Genomic DNA, 23,049 nt, shown 5'->3' with positions numbered 1-23,049 from the left:
TATTGTGTCTTTCTCTCTGGTAAACAGAGGCAGTATTCACCTAACCAAGTCTCTTTTAAACATCTCTTATTAGTTCATTGAAATGTCTCTACGTTTGTATTCGGAGCAGAGCAAGTCTTCTATTCAAATATTCAGTTTGTAGTCGAGTTTCCTCTAATGGTGGGAGGATAGTGTCTCCGTACCTCTGTCTCCATCCTGAAGAGGTTGCTGTTGAGTTCGGTTGTCCTCTTGTCTCTGGTCTCTTTGTCCACCTCCAGCTCCTCCAGCCGTCTCTCTGTCACCCACAACTTCTCAGACAGAGACTGGGTGTGCTGCGTCTGCTTCTCCAGGTTTTCCTGAACACAACACACACAGCATTGTCATTTGGTACTCTCACAATGTACTTGGATGATAATTTGTCTGTGAAATATTGCTATCATGAGTTAGCTAGCTAGCTGTTGTGGGTAATGTTTATTCTGCTAGACGAGAGATGTAGTTCACTGAGCGTTTTCACATAAAACGAAATGGTACTAAGCAAATAAATTACATTACAATACATTTAGCTGATACTTTTATCTCTAGCGACTTGTGGCACGCCATTGCTACTGGCGTCAAAAAAGCCAAACACTTTTTTACCGCTACATAGCTAGTTAGCTACATTGAAAGTAATCTATTAAAGTGAAAACACGTGTAATTTAAAGCTAATTTAAAAAGGTGTCAAAGCAGTATTTGTCTCCCGATATTCACTACTGTACGTTGTCTTCCAAATGGCACTAAATGTGAATTATCTGTCCTAATGACAAGTGCCACACACTGCAGTTACTGTAGAAATGTGGAAGTGTTAGTTGCTGCTGTGTACCTCAGCGTCCTGGATCTTGTTTTTGAGGGTCTGCTGGAGGAAATTGAAGGCGTACTCCTGAGTGTTGGCCTCCACCATCACGTCCCGGGCCTGCTTCACCTCAATCTGCACAGGGCGAGGGAAAAAGAGTCAGACGTGCAAACCTTTGGATAATACAGTACCATTCCCTTGTTTTTCTTTATCCTCACACCTCCATCTCCCGGAAACTCTCGCCCAGGGATTGATGCTCTCTTTCCATCTCTATCATCTGCTCTCTCATCCTCTTCATCTCATTGGTCAGCTGGGTGTTGGTCCTCAGCAGGTCCTCGTTGTTCACCAGCAGGCCGCGCATCTCATACCTTCACAGGGGTTTGAAATGTGTCAAACTTTAGGTTAACACTCAATATCATAGAGGGAGGAAGCCAAAGAGTAGTAACAGGAAATAGCTTTGAGGTTACAAGAGCATCTATGACAAAATTGAGAATGAAGATCGGTCCATCATGTGTAAGAAGAAGTGTGTTCGGTACACTGACATCATGTGTTGTTGTTACACATCCAAATAAGAGAAAGTCAAGAAATAGTTCTAGCTTAAATTTAGCCTAATCTCACACCCACCATAACATGTTATATTGTACTCATCATCATACCCACTTTACATCATTTCAGCAAGGGTAACCTTAGAGTTAAGTTACTCTTTAAAGAGTTTCATCAGAATGAGAATCAGACCAAAATAGAGCAAAATTAGGAAAGGAAGCATAGGAAAATCTACTCTAGTGAAGAGTGCGACAATTAAAAAAAGTAAAATAGGCTCGACCTGTCATATGTATATTTTAGTTGTATCTTTAATTGTACTTTAAAAGTATTTTAATATGCACTTTCAAGCTGATATTCTCTTTTGGTGATATTATTTGGTGTTGACGTGACAAGAAAAAAACCTCATGTCTGACCTTATCTGGTTCCTCTCCTTCTCCATCGCCACGCTCTCTGCCTCCAGGAACTGGTTACGCTGGAGAGGACAAAAAGAAGTGTTCTTATACTTGCTGTAACAAACCTCATTATTAGTGTGATTGTAACCCATAATAACTAGTATAACTTCTACCTTCTGGCAGACGTCCATCTGTTTGGTCAACTCCTCAATGTAGTCCTTTTTATTGGGCCCTCCTAAAGTGTTAGAGCGCATGCTGTAGTGGACGGGAGCTATCTGGTTCATGTGGTTCATGTGATTCATCTGGTTCATCTGTGGCATCTGGTTCATATGATTCATCTGGTTCATCTGTGGCATCTGCAACAAAGACCGACATTTAAAGGTCCCCTATTATACTGTTTTTCATCAATATATGATAGGTCTCAGTTATATACAGAACATGTCTCTGATTGGCTGAAACACCAAACAGTTCATTGCAGCATTACCCATAATCCCCTCTGTTTCAGCCCTGTTTCCAAAGTGCTGATTCTCTGTCTGTTACTTTAGATGAAAATAAGGAGCCCCTCCCCACGCCCCTCTGAGAGACATTTGGTTACAAAGAACTCAATGGTGCTCTAGGAGGAGATTCAGGGGATAAGGGGGGGGGGGTAACTTGGTTGGTGATTGGCTAATGGTTACACAATCGTTATGACATCATAAAGTGGACAAAATCTGATCAGCTCATTTTCAGACAGGTTTTTATAGAAATGTATCAGGACAAAAAGAGAGAGAATCTTTGTTCCTGAAACTTTCAGAGTCTCTTTCCACAGAGGGGACACATGTTGATGTAAAAGAGACATGGAGAAGAGGGGACACATGTTGATGTAAAAGAGACATGTAGAAGAGGGGACACATGTTGATGTAGAAGAGACATGAAGAAGAGGGGACACATGTTGATGGAGAAGAGACATGAAGAAGAGGGGACACATGTTGATGTAGAAGAGACATGAAGAAGAGGGGACACATGTTGATGTAGAAGAGACATGAAGAAGAGGGGACACATGTTGATGTAGAAGAGACATGAAGAAGAGGGGACACATGTTGATGAAGAAGAGGGGACACATGTTGATGAAGAAGAGGGGACACATGTTGATGTAGAAGAGACATGAAGAAGAGGGGACACATGTTGATGTAGAAGAGACATGAAGAAGAGGGGACACATGTTGATGTAGAAGAGACTCTGTGGAATTTGCATAATAGGTGACCTTTAAACACGGTCAACCATTAAATAGTATGGACGTGAGTTTTGATAGGGTGTGTTTCTGTGTGTGTGAGAGAAATCGTACCACATGGTTGTTGACCTCGGCCCTTCTCTTCACCAGGGTTTCGTAAGCGGAGTATCTGGGGCGTGTGAGGGTGGGCGTGCCAACAGGACTGGTGCTGCGACTGTTGAAGCTGTACAGGTTCATCTCTGAGGTGGCAGGAGAAATGCCCCCTGGAATCTGGAGAGGAGGAGGTGGGCACAGAGGAGTGTCAGTACCGAGTGATGGTCAGCCTCAGAACACCTTTTACATCACGATGCATGAAAATGTGATGAGCTTTTCAATTTCCTACTAGATTTTTGACTAAGTTGAAACACTTGCTAGTGCTGAAGCTACATCTAAAACAAGGGTCTGACAGTTACAAACGCATATTATCGTTTTGTTTATGGAACTACTTTTTAAGTTAATATCACACAACTTGACATTAGTTTATACGGAAACCCTGAAAGGCCAATAAGACAGAAACAAAATTATCTGATCCAAATTGTTCTCTCTCAAGTGTCTCTGGCTTTAAACCTTTGTGACAACAAGTTTATAATCCGTTTTATCTGTAAGAAGAGTGTTACTTGTAGTGCACATTTAGGCCACAAGAGGCAGAAGTACACCAATCTTTAAAATAGGACTAAAGAAGAAAATTATATTCTTAACTCACTCTCTCAACACAAGGAAAATTAACTGTCTGGTAGCAAGAAAAACCTAATCGTCGTAAAAAGAACATGGGGTAGTGGTGCACAGCAGCCTCTTGTGGACAAAATGAATATGACAACAAACATGAAAAAAGATCATGATCAAAATATTATTTATACTAATTAAAAACCTTTATGTAACACTTTTAAGCTGGGCAACGTTTTATCTGGGTTTAAGTCATAAATAGTTGATAAGACAACCAAGATCAAACTTAGAAAATAGATTACCAGAAATATTTAGTTTTCACTTGCCTCTCACGGCTTCTGTAAATATCAACACAGCAAATGTATGTGGAAGCTTTCGTTTATTGCCTGAACATTTTTGACTGTTATAACATAATCGTATCATGTTTTTGTGACAATTCTAGTCATTCTAACACTAATCTATTAAAGGTATAAATAGGAAAATAGCTTCTCACTACTAACCTTGAACTCAGACATCCGGTGCATGGGGTTGTAATCCATGGAGGCGGTCGTGGAGTACGGACTGTTGAACACCCGGGGAGGGCTGTCAACAACTCCATACTGTAAACAAAAAAAACACAACGGTGATGAGAGACAACACGATCAAAGGAGAGAGCAACAAAATAAAAATAAGATAGAAATTACAAAAGCAAACAATACGGACTGAAGGCAGATTCAGAAGGGCTGATTTTATCGTTGGTTTGCGTGTTTTGCTGTTGATTAAATATTAAATAAATAAAAGCAAATACAATGTGGTAAACAGATATATTCATTGGGCAGCAATCCTGTTATTGTTGTATATTAAACACTGATGATTAACAATTCCTTATTGACATTCAAATAGGAATTTTTAATATACCTTAAAGCAAATACTTGTATTTCTATCATCAATTGACACTTTTTAATCATGCCATTGTGCAATACTTTGTGAACACAGTAACATTTAAAAAGATGGATTTATAATATTTAATTAGATTCAGGATCAAACACTTTTTGGAATTTTAAAATATTATAGATTGATGGAGTTTTTTTGCAGAGCATGGGACATAAAATATCTTAAAGCTGTGTTTAGTCCAGGAGATGGCACTGTTTAATAACTGGTTCTGGAATCACAGATGACAAATATGTGATTATCAAAAACCTGATCTAAATCCCCCCCCCCCCACACACACACACTCCTCGGTCCGCCTCACCCACCCTGTCAGACGTGTTGTCCCAGTCCCGCGAGGCCAGGGACTCCAGGGACCCTTGGTTTTGGTTCTGCTCCAGCCGGTTGCTCTCGAATCGGGACCGAGGGCCGTTCTCCCCCCCCGTCCCGCCGCCTCCAACTGGCGCATCTGCATCCCTGCCACTCAACCCGTTGACCTTGTAGTCGTTGTTGAGGAACAGCTGATATTTGGGGTTCTGGGTGGCCGGCACCGCTCGGGGTGTGGAGGGCTCATCCTCTGACAACGGGCTGTCCGGCTGCTTGTTCAAATCCAATTCTGACTCCTGGAGGAAGAGGGCAAAAGGTTGGAAGGAGCAATGAGATAAACCTGAATGATATGTGAAAATGGAACTGTTGGAGGGTCGAAGGAAGTCTACAAAATACTAAACGAATCAAAAGGAATAATGAGGGTGAATTCACTGAGGATATGCTGGTGTTGTCAGCAGGGAGAAGATGTATATATGATTCACAAAAAACAACAACATAACACAAAATTAAGGTGGAGGGGCAAAAAACTGAAAAGTTCCAGGGGAAAGAAATCACACTTGAAACTACCAATTGACAGTCTGTCAACTTTGTCAGAAAATATATTTTCTGGAAGCAATACAAAACAACTTGCCAGACTTTGATATGTTTCTGCAATTTCTTCCCAAACATGTTCAGCTATAGTGCTTTTTTAAGTCGCCAACTGGGGTTTCTTTAAAGCAGACTTCAAGTTTTCTGACCACTAGCGGGCAGAAGAACTCTAACAGTAAACAGTCGTTCTGGTTAATATGTTAGCAAGCAGCTACCTACTCCAACATCCAGACACATGGTCATCCCACTGGTGTTGGACGATGTTGGAAGAATTGTGTTTATTTTGCAAGCAGCCAATCACAATGTGTGAAAAAGAAGGAAAGTTGTGTTTGGCAGTGCATGCAGACAAGATAATACACTGATTAAAGGTCTGGGGCTGAGGACTGGTAACTCATTGACATGGGACTTCATAACCAAGATTTGGCTATGTCTTTATTGCAAAACAACGACCTTAACCCACCATAGGCATGCCACTATACAGTAGGCCCCTTATGTTTCACACCAAGCAAATTACCAGGTAGAAACTCAAGCCAAATTACGAAATGCACACAAGTGTCATTAGTCCCAATCAAATGCATTTGTCCAAATTACTGCAATCATGCAGGAAAAAAATCAACACAGGCAGTTAAAATCAACAGCGTTAAATTGTTGTTATTTTTTTAGATAAAAACAAACCTGGCAACATGTAAAGCTCATTTACAGGTAAATAATGAAAGAAAAGCAAGAGTTACATTTTGGATGTGAGGCCATTTTGATTAGTACGATTGAAGAATGAATCTTGCCGTAGTTTCATGCTTTTGATCTGCATGAGATTGTGAACGACGCCTTAATCATGCAAGGACATGCATTTTTGAAAAACTGCAATGTCATGCCTTGATTCTGTCTCCATACAGGGAAGATCCAGTGATTTTCGTTTCATGCATGACATGGAAACGGTCGGTCGGCCAGGACATTTAGTGTTTTGCTTACCGATCCCATGCCGGAGTCAGCTACCGAGTCTCTACCAGAGTCTTTGGTTTGTGTTTTGTTCAGTGGAACCGAAGCAGTCTTCTCAGCCCTGACATCGACTGGACAATCGATCCTGGCAGCGATCTGACTGTTAAAGCTTCCTTTCATTGCCACTTTCTGACTGGTTTTCCTGAACGGAGGGGTCACGGTGATGCTGGGAACAGAAGCGTCGTCTTTTTCGACTTTGCTCAGTGTTGAAGGGCTTGACTTTGCCCTGGAAAGGTAGAGAGCCTCTGTAGAAGTAGCTCTTGAGAGTGTTCCAGGTGAAAATCTCTGTTGGGTCCCAGAAGAAGGACCGGAGAATATACTGATCAGGTTTTTGACGCTGCCGGATCGGCTCAGGTTCGAACCACGGGACAGGCCTGCAGCGGGTTTCTTATGATTGGGTCTCCAGGCCTGTTCTGCCTCTTCTTTATTGGTGGTCTGGTGAGGACTAGTTGGTGATTGGGAGGAAGGTGCATGCTGAAAGAGGTGAACACAATAACAGACCCCCGAAACACTGTTAGCCAAGAGTCTGAACCTCAGGCAGCAGGTCTGATACATCACCCAACACTGAGTGATGTATCAGAATACACATGGATGTATTAAGCATTCAAAGGTGCATAAGATCATTGTGGGGAAATGTTGTAAATTAAAAGCAGGGTTATTTATGGCAAATATTGATCTTAGTATGACTCGCAATATATACATATCTCGATACCACATGCTTGCTTCTTTACCAGCAATGTTACAATGTTACAATGTTACCAACGCGTTACACTACTCGTCACCAACAAAAGTAATATTATTACAGTAGCGCGTTAATTTGTAACGCGTTACACCCAACTCTGAGCGTAACAAACCAGATTTTCCGACTTAACTACTTGCAGGGCAATATTTTTACAAGGAAGAAGAAAACATTGAAAAAAAGAGGAGTAATCTTTGATTGCTGGATAAGTATTTATGTTTTTCTGCTAATTCTCTATTCCATTGTGACTGCAATATCGTTCTCAGATGCAATGCTAAATCTAGTATTCCTTAAGGTGTCTTAATTGAGACCGATTATAATGAGACCCTTATGGGCTGAGGTGCATTGTGTATACTGTTTGAACAACCGTTTAGGACACTAGTCACCAGTCAAAAAACTGACTCCGCAATGTCAACAACTTGGCCATATCTGTCTAAATAACATAACGCTAACATTAGCTACTATTTGCTTCTGCAATACAAGAAGTATAGGCAAAACAAATTGGGTTAGTTCCTCTTTCTTAGTCTTTTTTTTAAACATAAGAAGCAGTTAGTATACACAAACACTAAGTAAATCTCCAACAAGCAATTAAATTGAAACACATCACTCCATCACTTGGATTTGAACTTTAAATGAAGGCAGCATGTTAATAATGTGTTTTTCCCCCGTCTCTGTCGCCTGTCTTTACAGTCTGTGGATGTTGTTGACTGTTGAAATGCATACATAATGACATGAAGCCCAGTGTGTGTGTCTGTGTGTGTGAATGTGAGTCCCTATCCTGACATAAATCCCTCTTGAGGAAGTGCAACATCTGCTCGCTCATCTGAAAAATCCCCACCCTCCCCCGAACACACAACATCCCACTTTCTCACAGAAATTAAAAGCGCAGATAAATATATAAACAGACTCCAGCAAAAGGAATAATTCAAGTCAACTCAAAGACTACAAAAAACAGAAAAAAAAACAGAAAATTAATATTTTATATGATTATTATATATTTGAGCTTAAAAGCCAATTGATTAAATCCAATTTTAATTAACGTTATCACGTTGGCGGATGCCACTTAGAGAAATGAAGTGGCGAGAGTCCAGGGGTTTAACTTTCGGGGTTTGATGGTCCAAAGCGTTGAGTGGCCCTCTTCCAGGGTCTCGCCTGGTCGCCTCCCCCAGGAATGGTGATCCAATGCTGGGTTAGGAGAGGAAGCTGGGGTAGGGTAGACTGGGGGTTTGAGATCCCTGCTAATCACCACGGTATTAAAATGTTTACAGACCGGGGATTAGCTTTGCGCTGATGATTTGTAATGTTATTATTTTAACCCTGTGAGTCTCGTGCAATGAGGGAACAGTACAGGGATACACTGATGAAATGTGTGTGTTCTAAAATGTGCGACCTTATGTGTGGTAAAATTATTGTGATGAGTTTCATAACATTCAGGTCAAGATCCCACGGAGGGCCAGTGGATAAGCAGAAAAGGTTAAACACTGATTAGTCAATATTAGTTAATATATTCAAAATATGTTGAGAAAAACAGCTTATGTTCTGATATGAATGCCTGAATGTGTGTGGTACTCTCAAAGCTACGATAATGAAAGGCCTTCCAAAATAAAACACTCCCCAGACTACTTCACAATGGCCTTAGAAATATTTTATACTATATTATTGGTTTGAATTACATCGTCCAAGGTGTTACTATTCATCTGGTTACATACAGCTAACTACAATTCACATTTCCGCATTATTTTAAACAGCATTTTCTCAGTAATTTAGCAAAGACATATTGCACAAGCTTTCTATTGGTTGAACAAAGGAACAACAATGTGTGCTGTTTTGTTGCTAAAATATTATTTGTATTTTATTGAGGGTCCCTCTATGAAAACATTGAAAGTACTTTTATTTGTATTTGACTAAGCTTTTAAAGCCGTAAGAGACGTGCAAATTATGAAACATTTCTCATGTTTTAGGAGTATACACACACACACACACACACACACACACACACACACACACACACACACACACACACACACACACACACACACACACACACACACACACACAATTCCCTGTGGCCTCACTACAGTACAGCCATATGGCGTGGAGCTGTACAACATCTGACCCAGATATATGACAGCAGTGCATCCTGGGAACTACAGTGAATGCCTCACTGATGTTTGGTGAAGAAGTACTCAATGACCCATCAGAATAAATGTTCAGGAAAAGCAGGACAGGATGACGTGGGGAAGAGATTCAGTTTCCAATGAAGAAGATTCTGAATATAGGCGAAAGACGTTTAGGGTTTGAGGAACACATTTGCTCCACTTGTGTGAGAAATACCCAAAACGCATCGTGCAGAAGGCTGTCATTCAAGATTTGACTACACATGTTCTGGCAAGATGAATCGGAAAGTTAAGAAGCGTGCTAATAGACAGCATAATAATAGAATTGTGAAAGTAGAAGCATCAGAGGCAAAGATAACCAGGTTTACAATTCCAGTTTCAAAAGCATCCCTTCCAATGCATTTTTTATTTTCCAAACCCAAGCTGATGACCTGATCAAGGTCACTTTCCCAGACTTGGTGAAGATCCCCCAGATGCAGACATCAAAACAGTTTTTGATGTGATGCAAAGCGATGTGTTTCCATCAACAGCATTTCAAACGTTTCCTTTGATGGTTTCCGGACTGATGAAGATTGCATCGAGAGCTTCACCATGAGCCTGAGACCTCAGTGGCTACAAATACTTTTATTGCACATTTTTACTTATGTATATAAAAGCAGATATACATCTTATTCCAATAAAATGCAACCTTCACGAAACCTAATTTTCCCAGGGATTAATAAAGTATTTTGATTGATCAATTGATTTAAAAGAGTTAGGGTTAGGGTCAGTGAAATGCCCCTTTAACTGCACTGCTTTGGCTCCATCCCCGATGACACTATGAAAATGTATTTTGCTGTGGGACATGTTGATGAGAGTTTAAATGGATATGTCTGATGGACAGGCTGGCTTAGCCAAAACACAAATCCAGCTCATGGCCATCTGTAGACAGAGCAACTCTTCAAGTTGGTAACAATACATTTGATCGTCTGTCTTCAAACATCATTTCTTTATATTTGCTTGTTGTTTTCTACAGTAGATTCTCCTGGCCGTTTCCTTCAGTAGTCCCTGTGGATTTCTGGCTTCGTTCCTTGTGTTGAATTTAATCTTCTTTATTTCACTGATGCTGGTTGACGTCTAGCTTCTTGTGGCCGTTCTTTAGCTTCTTCAAATATTCTTTCAAGTTTCTGTAGGTTTACTTCTAGCTTCTTCTGGTTATTTCGTAGTAGTTTTCTAGTTCAATCGTATTGTTTTCTGTTGTTACATTGGGTTGCGTTACAGATTTTTTTGTTCTTTAACTTTTTCGAGTTGTTTTCTTTCTCTGGAGTATCTTTTGATAGCTTATTAAATTGGCGCGCAGGGCGAATGCTAATGCTAATGCCAGCAAATACAATGGCGGCTTCAAAAAACTTTTCAGAGTTTTACGGGGGGTGGTTTGCAATTCGCCCAGCCAATCGAAATTGGTACTTTTTTCTCCCCAGGAAAGTCCCACCTCTCTAGCAGGCACTAACAATGGGGGTAAAAGTTCTCTGAACTAAGTTCTCTTTTTGGTGTGAACGCAAAATTCCAGGCACGGGAACTAAACGGGAAAAGTACGGGTAAAAGTACTCCGGTGTGAACGCGCCTATAGTCTTCCTGGTTGCTCTTCAGCTCCCTTGTTTATTGTCCAGTTTTAATTGGCTGTTTTCTAGTTCCTATGGATTTTTCCTTTTTCCTCGGGTTGTGTTCCAGCTGCTTCGGTTTTCTTGCATCTTCTGTTCAACAACTTATTTTTGGTTGTTTTTCGCTTCTTCAAATGGTTTTCTAGCTCCTATAAGTTGCCTCTTAAGTTTTGTTGCTTGATTTCTAGCTTTCCTAAACTGTTTTTCAGTTCTGGCAGCGTTCTACCCTTTCATGGTTGTTTCCAGTTGATTTGGGGCGTTTTGGCTTGTTGTGTATCTTCTTATGGTTGATGTCCTCTCTTCTTTAGGTAGTGACCTGCTTTTTCAGGGCTGCTTTATATTAAATTCAAAACCTTTATTTATCCAGGTAAAATCCCATTGAGATCAATGATCTCTTTTTCAAGGGAGACCTGCAGCAGTCGGTTCCACAAGAAGACATAAAAACATAAACAACAGAACAACAAAAGGACATCATACAGAAAAATGTACAAGGATTACAATTTACATATTTAACCACAAGTACAGGTACCAACAGCATCTGATTTTGTAGCATCCAACCGAGCTTTAAAAACATGTAGTGGTACTAGCTTGGTAATTTTCCATTCTTTTTTCAGACTGTTCCATGTTAGTGGAGCTGCACATCTCAAAGCTTTCTTCCCTAAGACAGTCCTAGCACTTGGCACATTTAATAAAACCACAGCATGCGATCTCAAGCAATAAGTACTTTCAATTCGCAGAGAGATCAGGGAGCAGATATAAGATGGTAGTTTATCCAACATGGCTTTGTAAATGAAAAAGTACCAGTGACTGAGCCTCCGTACAGTAAGTGATGGCATAACCGCCTTGGTATACAGGGTACAGTGATGCGTAAGTGCTTTACAATATGTTCCGTTTGTATCCACAATCCTTTCAGTTGTGTCCATGGAAAAATATTGTATAAGACGTTATGCAGCTGACTTATGTTAACATTCCTGGTGTGTTTGTCTTCAATCCAAATCGATTCTAACAATACTTTTACTCTCAAACATGATCTCACACACCTCTCTCTTTGAACCCACAGTCAGAGTTATTACTGTAAGACACTCATATCGCCTCCACACACACACACACACACACACACACACACACACACACACACACACACACACACACACACACACACACACACACACACACACACACACACACACACACACACACACACACACACACACACACACACACACACACACACACACACACACACACACACACACACACACACACACACACACACACACACACACACACACACACACACACACACACACACACCAGTGTAATAAAAAATGAAATAAATAACCAATTAGTGGCAGCAGTCTTGTGTTGGACACGTACGTCTCTCACAGAAAGCGAAACGTCGAGCTCCGTTTGGCCCGAGGCAATCTGCTTGGCAATATGTTCCTGTGTTATTGTTGTTGCCCCCCACCCCCCAGGCCCCACCCCTAATCTACATGGCTGAGATTATTAACCAACCGGCGCTCTGTCCTCGGCCCTATTTCACTAAACCGACAACGATCCCTCCAACAGGAATGTTTGTTACAGAGCAGGCTGAAATGTGGTCAAACTAATCCGGGATGTCTCTTTGTTTCACGTGGGAATAAAAAACATGAGCCCAGATGTATGATCACTGTAAGCCTGTCAAATATGTTGATTAGGGATATGTTAAATATGGGAAAATAAAAGCAGCTTAGTGAGGTCCTCATGAACAGTCTGTTGTCCTTGAATAGAGCAGATTTGTTCGGAAGTAAAAGAAAAGGTTTGATTTATCAATTACATGCGTCTAAACGAAACCGGTCTGGATCTTATAAAGCGGACAAATCCATCTTCAGCAATTTGACCAAAACAAATATCAGAATATATCGTGAAAATTAGTCAATAATTTAAGTTATTAATGCAAATAATTATCAAATGTGAGCTTCTCACAGCTTCTTTCTGTAATTGCAGACTGAATATTTTTAAGTTTAGGCCTTTTGTTCAAACCAAACAACATAAGTCACCTTGGACTTTTGAGGACTTTACACTATTTCTTTATTTACATTTATAGCCACATTTTCAAATAAAGGTTGTTGCTGTAATCTGTCTATTTTTTCTTTCTATCCGCTTCACATTTCTTTTTAGTTTCTTCAGGTTTATACAGTAATATATTTTGCACAAAACCATAACTGATTACTTTGTGAAACTAATCTTTTTATATCATGAAAACTACTACCTACTACAAAATGGTTAGTTTTCTGCATACTTACAGTAAGAACCCATTTCGGCATCTGTCCTACACTAAATCTCTTTAAACTAAATGGAGCCAAATTACAATAATGTAAGCTGAAATCAGCAGCACCTCCCGTCCCAGACTCATCTTTATAAAACATATTTACCCAAACATCTCCCCATGAGCATAAAGCTGTCCTCACCGATCACGTATTGCACCTGTGTCCAACCGTTATGCATGTTTTGTATTCTTCTTATATTTTTGGTTCATGTTTTTATGACAACTAACAATGTTTTTCTGTTTCTGAGTGCAGTTTAAATTCATTGTAACATTTTCCCTCATGCAGCTGCTCCGCCTTTAAAAACTCAAACAGACGATGCTTGGCTTTACACTATAATTCACTGATTAAAGTTATTACTCCTAATTAAAAAGAAATATCGTATTTGGTCTATATGAACGTCTCATGCTAGAACCTCAAGTGTTTTGGCTTCTGTCTGGCTTTTGTATTTCTTTTCAACCACTTCAAATGTATTTTTAACCTTTAGGGTTATGGAATGTATGCATTTCTGGTTGTTGGCTCATTATTTTTACCCACAATGCACTTCTACAATATGCTGCGCAGCTGAGACCTCAACCTGTTTCTATGTTGTTGTTTTTTTGAGTATATTACAGTTCATTAAAGCTTAATAATCAGTGTATTCTTATAGAAATATGTTGATTGAGCCTGAATGTGTGTGCGTTAGAAAATCGGCCAATCCAGGACGGATCAGTGATTCTCCAAAAACCTCTAAATCTGATCTCAATCTATTACATTTACATCTAATCAGAATTATGTGTGATTATACAAATCCTGGCTCATTTCCTGATTTAACCTCCGATAATCTGATAAAAAGGTTACTGAGCCCCCCCCCCCCCCCTGTTGGTTACAGCACTGAACAGAAACATCATGAGGTCGTTTGCCTCTTGCTCTATGATTTTATTTTTTCAGCATCGAGGTTATAAAGTGCCACAAAGCAAATTCTGTCAGCTGTTGAATCCAGTCTGCACTGAGTTGACCCATTTCCATTTAAATCCAGTTTCAAAGTGACTTCAGCTGTCAGATGAATAATCTATTTCCAATGTTGATTTTTGACTATTTTCTCAATGTATTTTGAATTGTCCTGTTTTCCATTTCATTAATTTGTGTGTCAATGCTTGTGAAAATCACTTTTGAACTGACTTTAACCTTAACGTGACCTTTTGGTTATGAGTTCTTCTTGGATATAATCAAAACAAATCTAACAAGATGAGGTCTGCTAGCTGCAACAATGTCAAAATAAAGTCAGTATGGGATTTCTTGTTGGGTCGAAATGATGAAACAAACCCTATCCAAGATAAATGATTGATTTTTTGGTAGAGTTTCAGTTTTAATCCCTGCTGAAGTGAAAAGGGTGAGGCTGAATCATGTTGTATTTGTGAGCAGAGATACAAGCTGGCAGCGGGCCGTCTGCTGTTTTGTGTTTAAGCTTCACAAGTTAAACTGTGCTGACACTTTGACAGGTTTCCTGTTATAATAAGACTCCAAACCAGGTTTCTTCCCTCAGCGTGCCCTGTCACTACTGTGTCAGTCTATTATGGGAGTTTTTGTTGTTGTTCTTTCAGGAAAATTATGCTTTGGGTGTGTGTGTGTGTGTGTGTGTGTGTGTGTGTGTGTGTGTGTGTGTGTGTGTGTGTGTGTGTGTGTGTGTGTGTGTGTGTGTGTGTGTGTGTGTCTGCATCTGTGTGTGACAGACAGAGCCAGATGAGCGGGCAGATGTTTCCTCTGTCTCCTCTCCGACTGTCTGAGAAAGACTGACAACAGCTGGACCACTGCCACACACCCACACACACACACACACACACACACACACACACACACACACACACACACACACACACACACACACACACACACACACACACACACACACACACACACACACACAGTTCTATCTGATTTTAGGCATTACATTTTGGCTTCTATATATTGAACTTCACCCTGTAGAACTGACATATTATATATTATACATGATAGTCCAAAATCCACATTAGGTATCGGGTTAGGTGTGGATTTCATGGGTTCAGGTACACCTCAAGTGTGAGATATTATTAAAAAAAAGGTCTTGCGAAAAGACTTATCAGGCAAATACAGCGTGAGACCATGTGATACAGAGTGGGGCTGAGATTTAACCAAGGTGCATTCTGATTGGGCCAGGAAGTTGAATCTAAATGCACAGATGCACTTAGGTTGGAGCTTTGGATGAACCCTCACCATACAGAATGGCAGCTAGGGTTAGTTGTGTTTGTCAGCAGTCAGAGAAAGATGTCGTTCAGAACAACATGATCTGAGGTCAGAGTGTGTGCTGTGAGTTCAGAGGCTGAGTTGTACCATGTTGTTTTCCTGCTCTGTCTTTCCCTGCATGCTGCGGTCACTGTCTCTGCTGGTGAACGTTTCCTCTCTGTACGATCTGAAAGAAATATATAAAGAGACATGTTAATAATTATTACCTTTATATAGGCTTGTCAGCCACAAGTTTTGTCTTCTGAGTCATTCGAACTTAACGAGGCATTTCACTGCTTTAAGCAAACTAAACTTAATTAAATGCACGAGTCCTGAACATTCTCCATCGCAATTTTAACACAAGTTACACTACATACTTTTTTTCCTATCCCAAAACTACCCCATATGCTATACTTTATATTACCATAACATTTCATTTCATTATTTAACCTTAACCAATGATGTAACTTAGGCCTACTTATTTACATTGGGATGGCAGACACAAAGTCTGTATGGAATTGGCTTGGGAACCAGAGGGTCACTGGTTCAAGTCTCGGAGCTGACCAAGTATACAATTGTGGATTTTCTGGTACTTTGAGATGCCCTCCTGCGCCGGAGCAAGACACCAGACCCGTGCACTATATAGAAAGCATCCAACTGTTCCTTAAACTAGGATGGATTCATTGCAGAGAATACATTTTAACCTGTTTCATTATGTGAAAATTAAAAGTATTTGATTCAAATCCTTTATTTCCATGTATGTAACAAATACTATAAAGGCATCTTGAAAACGTACCACCGCGGTTGTACGACGGACTAGCTTTCACCCTAATTAATTTTGTACGATACATGTATTCAATATACTTGCATGAGATTTATAACAGAAACATTTTGCAGAAAAAAAAGGTATTTATTGAAGATAATTGCTAAAGGGCAACCTATCCAATTGAGTCCCAAATAAGCATCCATATGCAAGGAGTTTGAAGTGAGTAAGGGCTGACTAGACATTTAGTTTTACAGGTAGTAGAAATGATAAATGATATTTCACATGTCCCATTGATGACCCTAGTGTACCCTAACCCTAACTAAATACTTTCTGGACAATGCTTTCTTTAAACAGGATGTGGAGTTGTGTACCTGTGGGACAGTCTGAGTACTCTCTGTGTGAAGCAGGTGAGTCTGTGCGTCTCTTCCTGGTATCTCAGCTGGTCTCGGGTCAGCAGCTGACGCAGCGCGCTCAGGGCCTCCTGCTGGAACACCAACCGCTCTGATTGGAGCAGACGCTCAGTGACGGAGACCTGAAGCTCCCGACAAGCACACAGCTGAAACTGGAGAGGGAGAAAATCAATTAATACCACGCTGGTTTGTTTCTGATCAGTGCATTTGGAGGTTTATGGTGTTATTTTAATGATCATCTCACCTCTGAAGGAATTAACACAATGTTTGATGGCGCTGTAACGGCCATGTGAAACAAAAATCTCATGGAATAATTAAGTCAACTGAGATAATAGAACTAGTGGATGTCATTTTTCAGATTTTAAAACCTATTCAATTTCTCCGACGGGTATTTAGATGAAAATGTAAATGCAACTTTTTTTTTTTTTTTTTTTTTTAAATTGTAATTATATTGTGTTAAAAACTCAAGTTCAATGTGTCTTTATTAGATGTTTCACTCTATAAAGTTGTACATTCATCAGCATTGAGAAGCATGTTTGTTTCACAATGAGATACCTCTAATATTGATCATATTGTATATTATATATGTAGTAATCTTTCATTGCATCTCTTAAAATGTGCCATTTATAATCACTAAAAAGCACATTTTGGCAAAGCCTGAGGTTCTCACATCGTCAATCCATAATATTTTTGACATTACGACTTTTTCGTTGTTTTTTTTTAACCCATGTGACCTGTGTGTGTCCTGCTGTGATCTTACAGTGGCGCTCTGAAGGCTGGAGCTTCTCCTCAGATCCTGTTCGCTCTGTTTCTTCTTCTGCTGAAGAATAAAAAGCTCAGCGGTCAGCAGCTGCTGGCGGCCTTCGATCTGCAAGAGTCTGAAAACACAAAGACAAAAACATTTAGGTTGTACAAATACGCTTCTGGAATTCACTCTGTGGGATAGCGGAAATGTATACTATCGTTGTGTTTGTAGTATGACATATTTCGGGAATTGATGTTTTTTGATTGGCTGGTTGACATGTTGGTGAATAATTCAGCTCAGTATGTGGAAATGTATTCTTTGAAAACGGCAATATGGTCAGAGCTTCATAATAATAATAATAATTAATTTGTATTTTTATAGCGCCTTTCAAGAGACCCAAGGACGCTTTACAATGGGAAACAAAACAACAAAATAATAAGTCACAATAATAACTATTGGTAGTATAATGTGAACAATAATTATTATAATTTTAAAAGTACTATCCAACATTCATTTTCATTACGCAATACTGCAAATATTGTTAATTTTCCTATATTAATTTCCTTGATTTGCAGATAAATACTAGGTAAATGTGTTAAAATGGCCGTTCATGCAGACATCAAGATAAAAAAAGTATCTTTCAAAAATATTCTTTGATGCATAAAACACAGTTATATAAAGACACATTTTAACAAGCTAACATGAAGTACTTGAAAATAAATGTACTTATAATGAACACCAATTAATTAAAAAAAATATGTAAATGTGCAGGATAGTGTTCCATATTTGAGATCATTACTACAAATTGAATTAATTATTTTTTTATGAATGCACACAATGGGAGCTTTTATCCCTCGGGTGTTGCTGTATGACGGTAAATATATTTTCACTAAACACAGAGCCCTGCAGCTGAGCCACTCGCCTGAGAAAACACCAACGAAAGATTCATCACGATATTTGATACTCTAGTTTTTTTCAGAGGTTGTTCAGGGGTAACAAATAAAGGATAGTTGTGGTGTTGGGATTTGAACCATCAACCCTCGGGTCTCCCATCCTGATCCGACCACATTCCTGACTCTCATCACCCTCCCTGTTTGATGAAACGGTTCCTTCCTTGAACAAACACAGCAGCGTCTTCAAAGATCCACACAGAGCAGAACAGCTGATTTAGTGTTGGAGTAAGTGACTAATCTTCCTGTTTAAAGTCAACAGCAGCCGAATATTCCAAACCACAAAGCAACCACACATCAGCAGGAGTCACACCATCATGTGTCAGGATCAGGCTATTCACTGCTGTTATCTACTGTGCAGTGATAGCACTTAACGTTTAGTATGAAAGTATGCAGAGGTAGAAAGTAGGGCTGCAGGAGTCGAAAAAACGAATTGCAATTCTAGTTGTCAATATCACATTATCATTCGTGATTTTCGAAAAAAATCAAGAGACAATACTAACATGATCATAGTATGATCTCTTAAGAGGATATGGGCAGGATCCTTTAATAAGTCTGTACAAATCTAATGTTTCACTGGATAGTGCATCAATCAATATTGTGTTCTTAATAAAAATGTTGATAATTGTGCAGCCCAAGTAGGAGGAGTATACGTTAGTAATACTTGCAGTAATGGAAGTAGTACTGCTAATATATGTACGAGCGATACTACAAGAATTGTCATACTCATATGAACAATTGTATAGAAGGGTAATGATACATGCAACAGCAGTACTTATAGTCAGTAAAGCAGCAATAGTAGAGGCAGAAACAACATAAGTGTAGAATAAGAGTATTCATATCGGTCTCTGTATTAACTACCCAGAATAAGGTGCAAAGTGTAATGCTGTATATATCATTCCAATAGCTTGCATATAGACTCTTATTTCACTACTTCACTTTTTTAAAACTATTTTCCTTTTTGTATTTACTTTTTAATATTTACTTGCACTATATTTTTCAGTTTTTCTGTATTATTGTGTTGCACTGTTGGAGAAGCCTGTGACCTAAGATTTTCATCGACATAACTACTCTGTAGCTATGTTCGTGTGACAAATAAAGAACCTTGAACCTTGCTGCAGTGAGTGTAATTCCCCATGTGTCCACTGGGAGGCAGTAAGCCTCTGCACAGCGTCAGTGACGAGAGGAAGAGAAGTGTTTTGTTTGTGAGGAAGAGGAGGCTCTTCTGAGAAGCCCTTGATGAACTCAGTGAAGAAGTGACATGAGACGAAAATTAGTCGAAGGGACGCAAACAACGGCAACACAAAAGCCCTCTGGGAAATATATCAATACTTTGTTAATGAGCTTTTCAAGGAGGCCTGTAAACTCCACCGTGTGTTATGAGAGGAAACAAAAACTACAGGACGATCGAGATCCTACACCTTGTGCTGGAACAACATGCTTTTGACACGATATACAAAATGTCTGATGAAAAACATGTTTTGCAAGGACTATTTAGGGTCTTTTTTTAACAGTATATGGATAATTCCCCAATGTGTGTGTCTAACAAAAGGGTTTTTATCACAGGTGTTCAGGCATTATTCATTGGGCAACAGACGGTTGTACATAAAAAGAGATGATAAAGTATCATGATTTTACCGAATCAATGCCAAACAATATTGAATTATTGAGTTATCGCCTAGCGTAGATTTAAAGGAAAAAGTAAATGTTTTTGTAAGGGATTTATATTCAAAGACACATACTGTAACATATTCTCTAAAACACATATACAGCTTTTCTTTTACAATAATGTCAAGTCTTGTGTACAGATGTCCAGAAATCCAATACATTTATTTTAGACATAAGTCTGACATACATTTATTGAACGGTCTTTTTTTTTGCTTCTATGCCAAATTAAAACAAATGTGGGGCTGTTGTTCATTTTCGATATGACACTATTGATGATATTTATTTCAAACTACAAATAAGAGGATGCCAGATTCAAGTAAATCACTAACTTCCTTTCTTGATCTGGTATGCGTCATGTCAAAGAAAACATACAGATGACAACAATTTGGTTAATTGTGTTGAATCCACATTTCTGTATTCATTTACATTTGTGGGTTTCGTTCGTAATCACTTTGAAACACAAACAACAGTAACAGGTTTTGAGAAAAATGAAGATGTGATTCACCTGCAGTAACAGCGATACCATGGCAACCTGTATGTATCCTATAATATCTGTATTGTAGGAAATCTCACATTCATTCAACTTTAACTCAAAATGTTTCACTTTTATAAGACATTAGCATCTTGAGAGGAATCTCCAGGAGCTTTCAAAACGTTGACGAGCCACTCTGTCACCTGTCAATCAAACTGATCTCAGCCAATCAAACGACTTCATTAAAACGCTGTGATGAGGAACATCATCCATTGGTGTGAAAAGACAGTAATTACCAATGAATATCTCACACACACACTCTTTGCCAGCTGTCAGAGTGTTTTGATTAGCTGCTTACTACAGAAACGCGTGAATAGGACTCCTTAATTGCTCGAATGTATGTGACAAACACATTTCACTGCAATTATGGAGTTTGCATATTACTTTATTTTACATTAATGTACGTCACCACTTGCAGCCCGTCACATATATCATTTTCAGTGTCAGGTCACGCAGAATATATACGCTTCTGCGCATTTATCCTGTGTTTATCGCAGGAAAATAACTCATTTGGATGAATAAAATCCAAGTGTTTGTATCGCGGACAAAGGTGATGCTTATAGACCTGTATGGAAATGTTCACGCATATTGATGCCTCTGCTTTACATGGTTTGTGTTATTATTGTTTTCATGCATATGCACTAGAATAGATACAGTCTGTTGAGAGAACGTAGGCCTATATTATCTCGTTTCACATCTCCATTGTGAGGATTTACTGCAAATATCAGCATTTCAGCAACAACACAATTTATCCTAGTTTGTCTTTTTCTTTAACTGTTTTTGGGGCTGTTAGGATTTGGTTTATTGGAAAAACTAAATAATAATAATAATAAAAAAGTCACTTTAGCTTGATGCATAAACAATATATATTTATAAGAGATCAAAACAATTTTTTTTAATATATATATTTTTTTAACCCTTTAAATAAAAGTGCTTAGGATTCAAGGCTACAATAATTATGTTACGTTTAATTTTCTTTCTGTTTTATTTATGCTATATGTAAAACAACACAAGTTTGTATTTTGACAAAGCACGTATGGACAAACTAATTCAATAAAAAAAAGAGAAAAAATAAGTAAAAAAGTAGTTGTGTGTGAATTTGTGTGTATAGTTACGGTGTTAGATAACACAAAGACACACATGAGAACGTGTAGAAGGGTTTAAAACACTTTGCTGTATTAAAATAGTCCTCTTGTAATCCCTTGCTTAAGAATTCCCTCCATGTATTTAACTTTTACTTGTGTACACAAAGAAATCGATAGGACTTTTGGTTACGAGACATTTTAAACCATGACAAAATAATAAGTCAAGGAAAATAAACTCTAGTTGCAGATCTACAAACAGAAACATGGTGTTTGTTGTTTTAGTAGAAAAACTTAAGTGGAAGAGGAAGGAGTGATGGAGAGAGGTTCAGGAGGGGCGGAGAGAGGTTCAGGAGGGGCTGAGAGAGGTTCAGGAGGGGCTGAGAGAGAAAGGGAGGGTCTGAGAGAGAAAGGGAGGGGCTGAGAGAGGTTCAGGAGGGGCTGAGAGAGAAAGGGAGGGGCTGAGAGAGAAAGGGAGGGGCTGAGAGAGGTTCAGGAGGGGCTGAGAGAGAAAGGGAGGGGCTGAGAGAGGTTCAGGAGGGGCTGAGAGAGGTTCAGGAGGGGCTGAGAGAAAGGGAGGAAATATGGGAAAACATCTTGAAACAAGAAACATTTGAAGAGGGATAAAAGAGGAAAGGAATGCAAGGATGAAGCCGACATATTTAGGAGAAAAGAGGAATCATGTTGAGTGTTGTTTTTGTGTGCTTTTAAATCAGAATAAAAGACGACAAAGCTGTCTATGACAATTGCTTATGGACTATCTGAAAAACTGTGAATCTTGAAAATGTCATCTGTATATTTCTGGTCAATACGTCTTTTTAAACTGCACAGCTATTCCTTTCTTATATAACTGTTGCATTGTTGGAGGAGCTCGGGACATACGATGTTCATTGCCATTTCTACACTGTAGCTTATGTGCATATATAAAACCTTTGAATTAAATTGAAATGTAATCTTTGATCTACTGTCAATATATACCTATATATATATACTCTTTTTGGCTGTTCCCTTTCCTGTGTAGCATGTAAGTGATCTGCTAAGGCCTGAAACACCACCAATGGACTCCTTTGTTTACTTCAGGGACATAGTGACATCACTGTGTTACTCTCGCGCTTCTATTGGCTAGCGCTCCAACACATTGTATGTGACAGGCTAAGGGAGCGGGACATCTCTAGGCAGAAAGTAAAAAAAGACACCTCTGATTTCAGATTAGAAGTGAATGAGGCGTCTCAGCTTTTCCACCTTGAGAGATTTTCTGGTCGATATCAGATTTTCTGATAAACAACAGATGAACCTTCCCAAGAAGAAGAAGAAGAAGAAGAAGAAGAAGAAGAAGAAGAAGAAGAAGAAGAAGAAGAAGAAGAAGAGAAGACGAAGATAA

The 23,049-nt window shown here is 39.1% G+C and overlaps 1 protein-coding gene across 3 annotated transcripts in view; it reads right to left on the bottom strand.

Moving 5' to 3' along the window:
* The window catches only part of LOC117542907 (cingulin-like protein 1), a 63,243-nt gene that overhangs the window by 7,665 nt on the left and 32,529 nt on the right, over positions 1-23,049 (bottom strand). For 2 of the 3 annotated variants that reach the window (XM_034210782.1, XM_034210781.1), the window contains 12 exons: positions 17,452-17,569; positions 16,653-16,843; positions 15,624-15,702; positions 6,446-6,946; positions 4,891-5,184; positions 4,156-4,254; positions 3,068-3,223; positions 1,917-2,099; positions 1,765-1,823; positions 1,029-1,176; positions 839-943; positions 183-335 (listed from right to left, as the gene is read on the bottom strand). In XM_034210782.1, the coding sequence (XP_034066673.1) occupies positions 183-335; positions 839-943; positions 1,029-1,176; positions 1,765-1,823; positions 1,917-2,099; positions 3,068-3,223; positions 4,156-4,254; positions 4,891-5,184; positions 6,446-6,946; positions 15,624-15,656 (1,731 nt within the window). In that variant the 5' untranslated portion in view covers positions 15,657-15,702; positions 16,653-16,843; positions 17,452-17,569. The remainder of the gene's footprint in view (positions 1-182; positions 336-838; positions 944-1,028; positions 1,177-1,764; positions 1,824-1,916; positions 2,100-3,067; positions 3,224-4,155; positions 4,255-4,890; positions 5,185-6,445; positions 6,947-15,623; positions 15,703-16,652; positions 16,844-17,451; positions 17,570-23,049) is intronic. The other variant, XM_034210783.1, reaches the window with a different exon arrangement.

This window comes from Gymnodraco acuticeps, unplaced genomic scaffold (assembly GCF_902827175.1).
Source record: "Gymnodraco acuticeps unplaced genomic scaffold, fGymAcu1.1, whole genome shotgun sequence".
Classification (NCBI taxonomy): domain Eukaryota; kingdom Metazoa; phylum Chordata; class Actinopteri; order Perciformes; family Bathydraconidae; genus Gymnodraco; species Gymnodraco acuticeps.
Note: the sequence above shows the minus strand (reverse complement) of the source record. Positions and strands in the feature narration are given on the sequence as shown.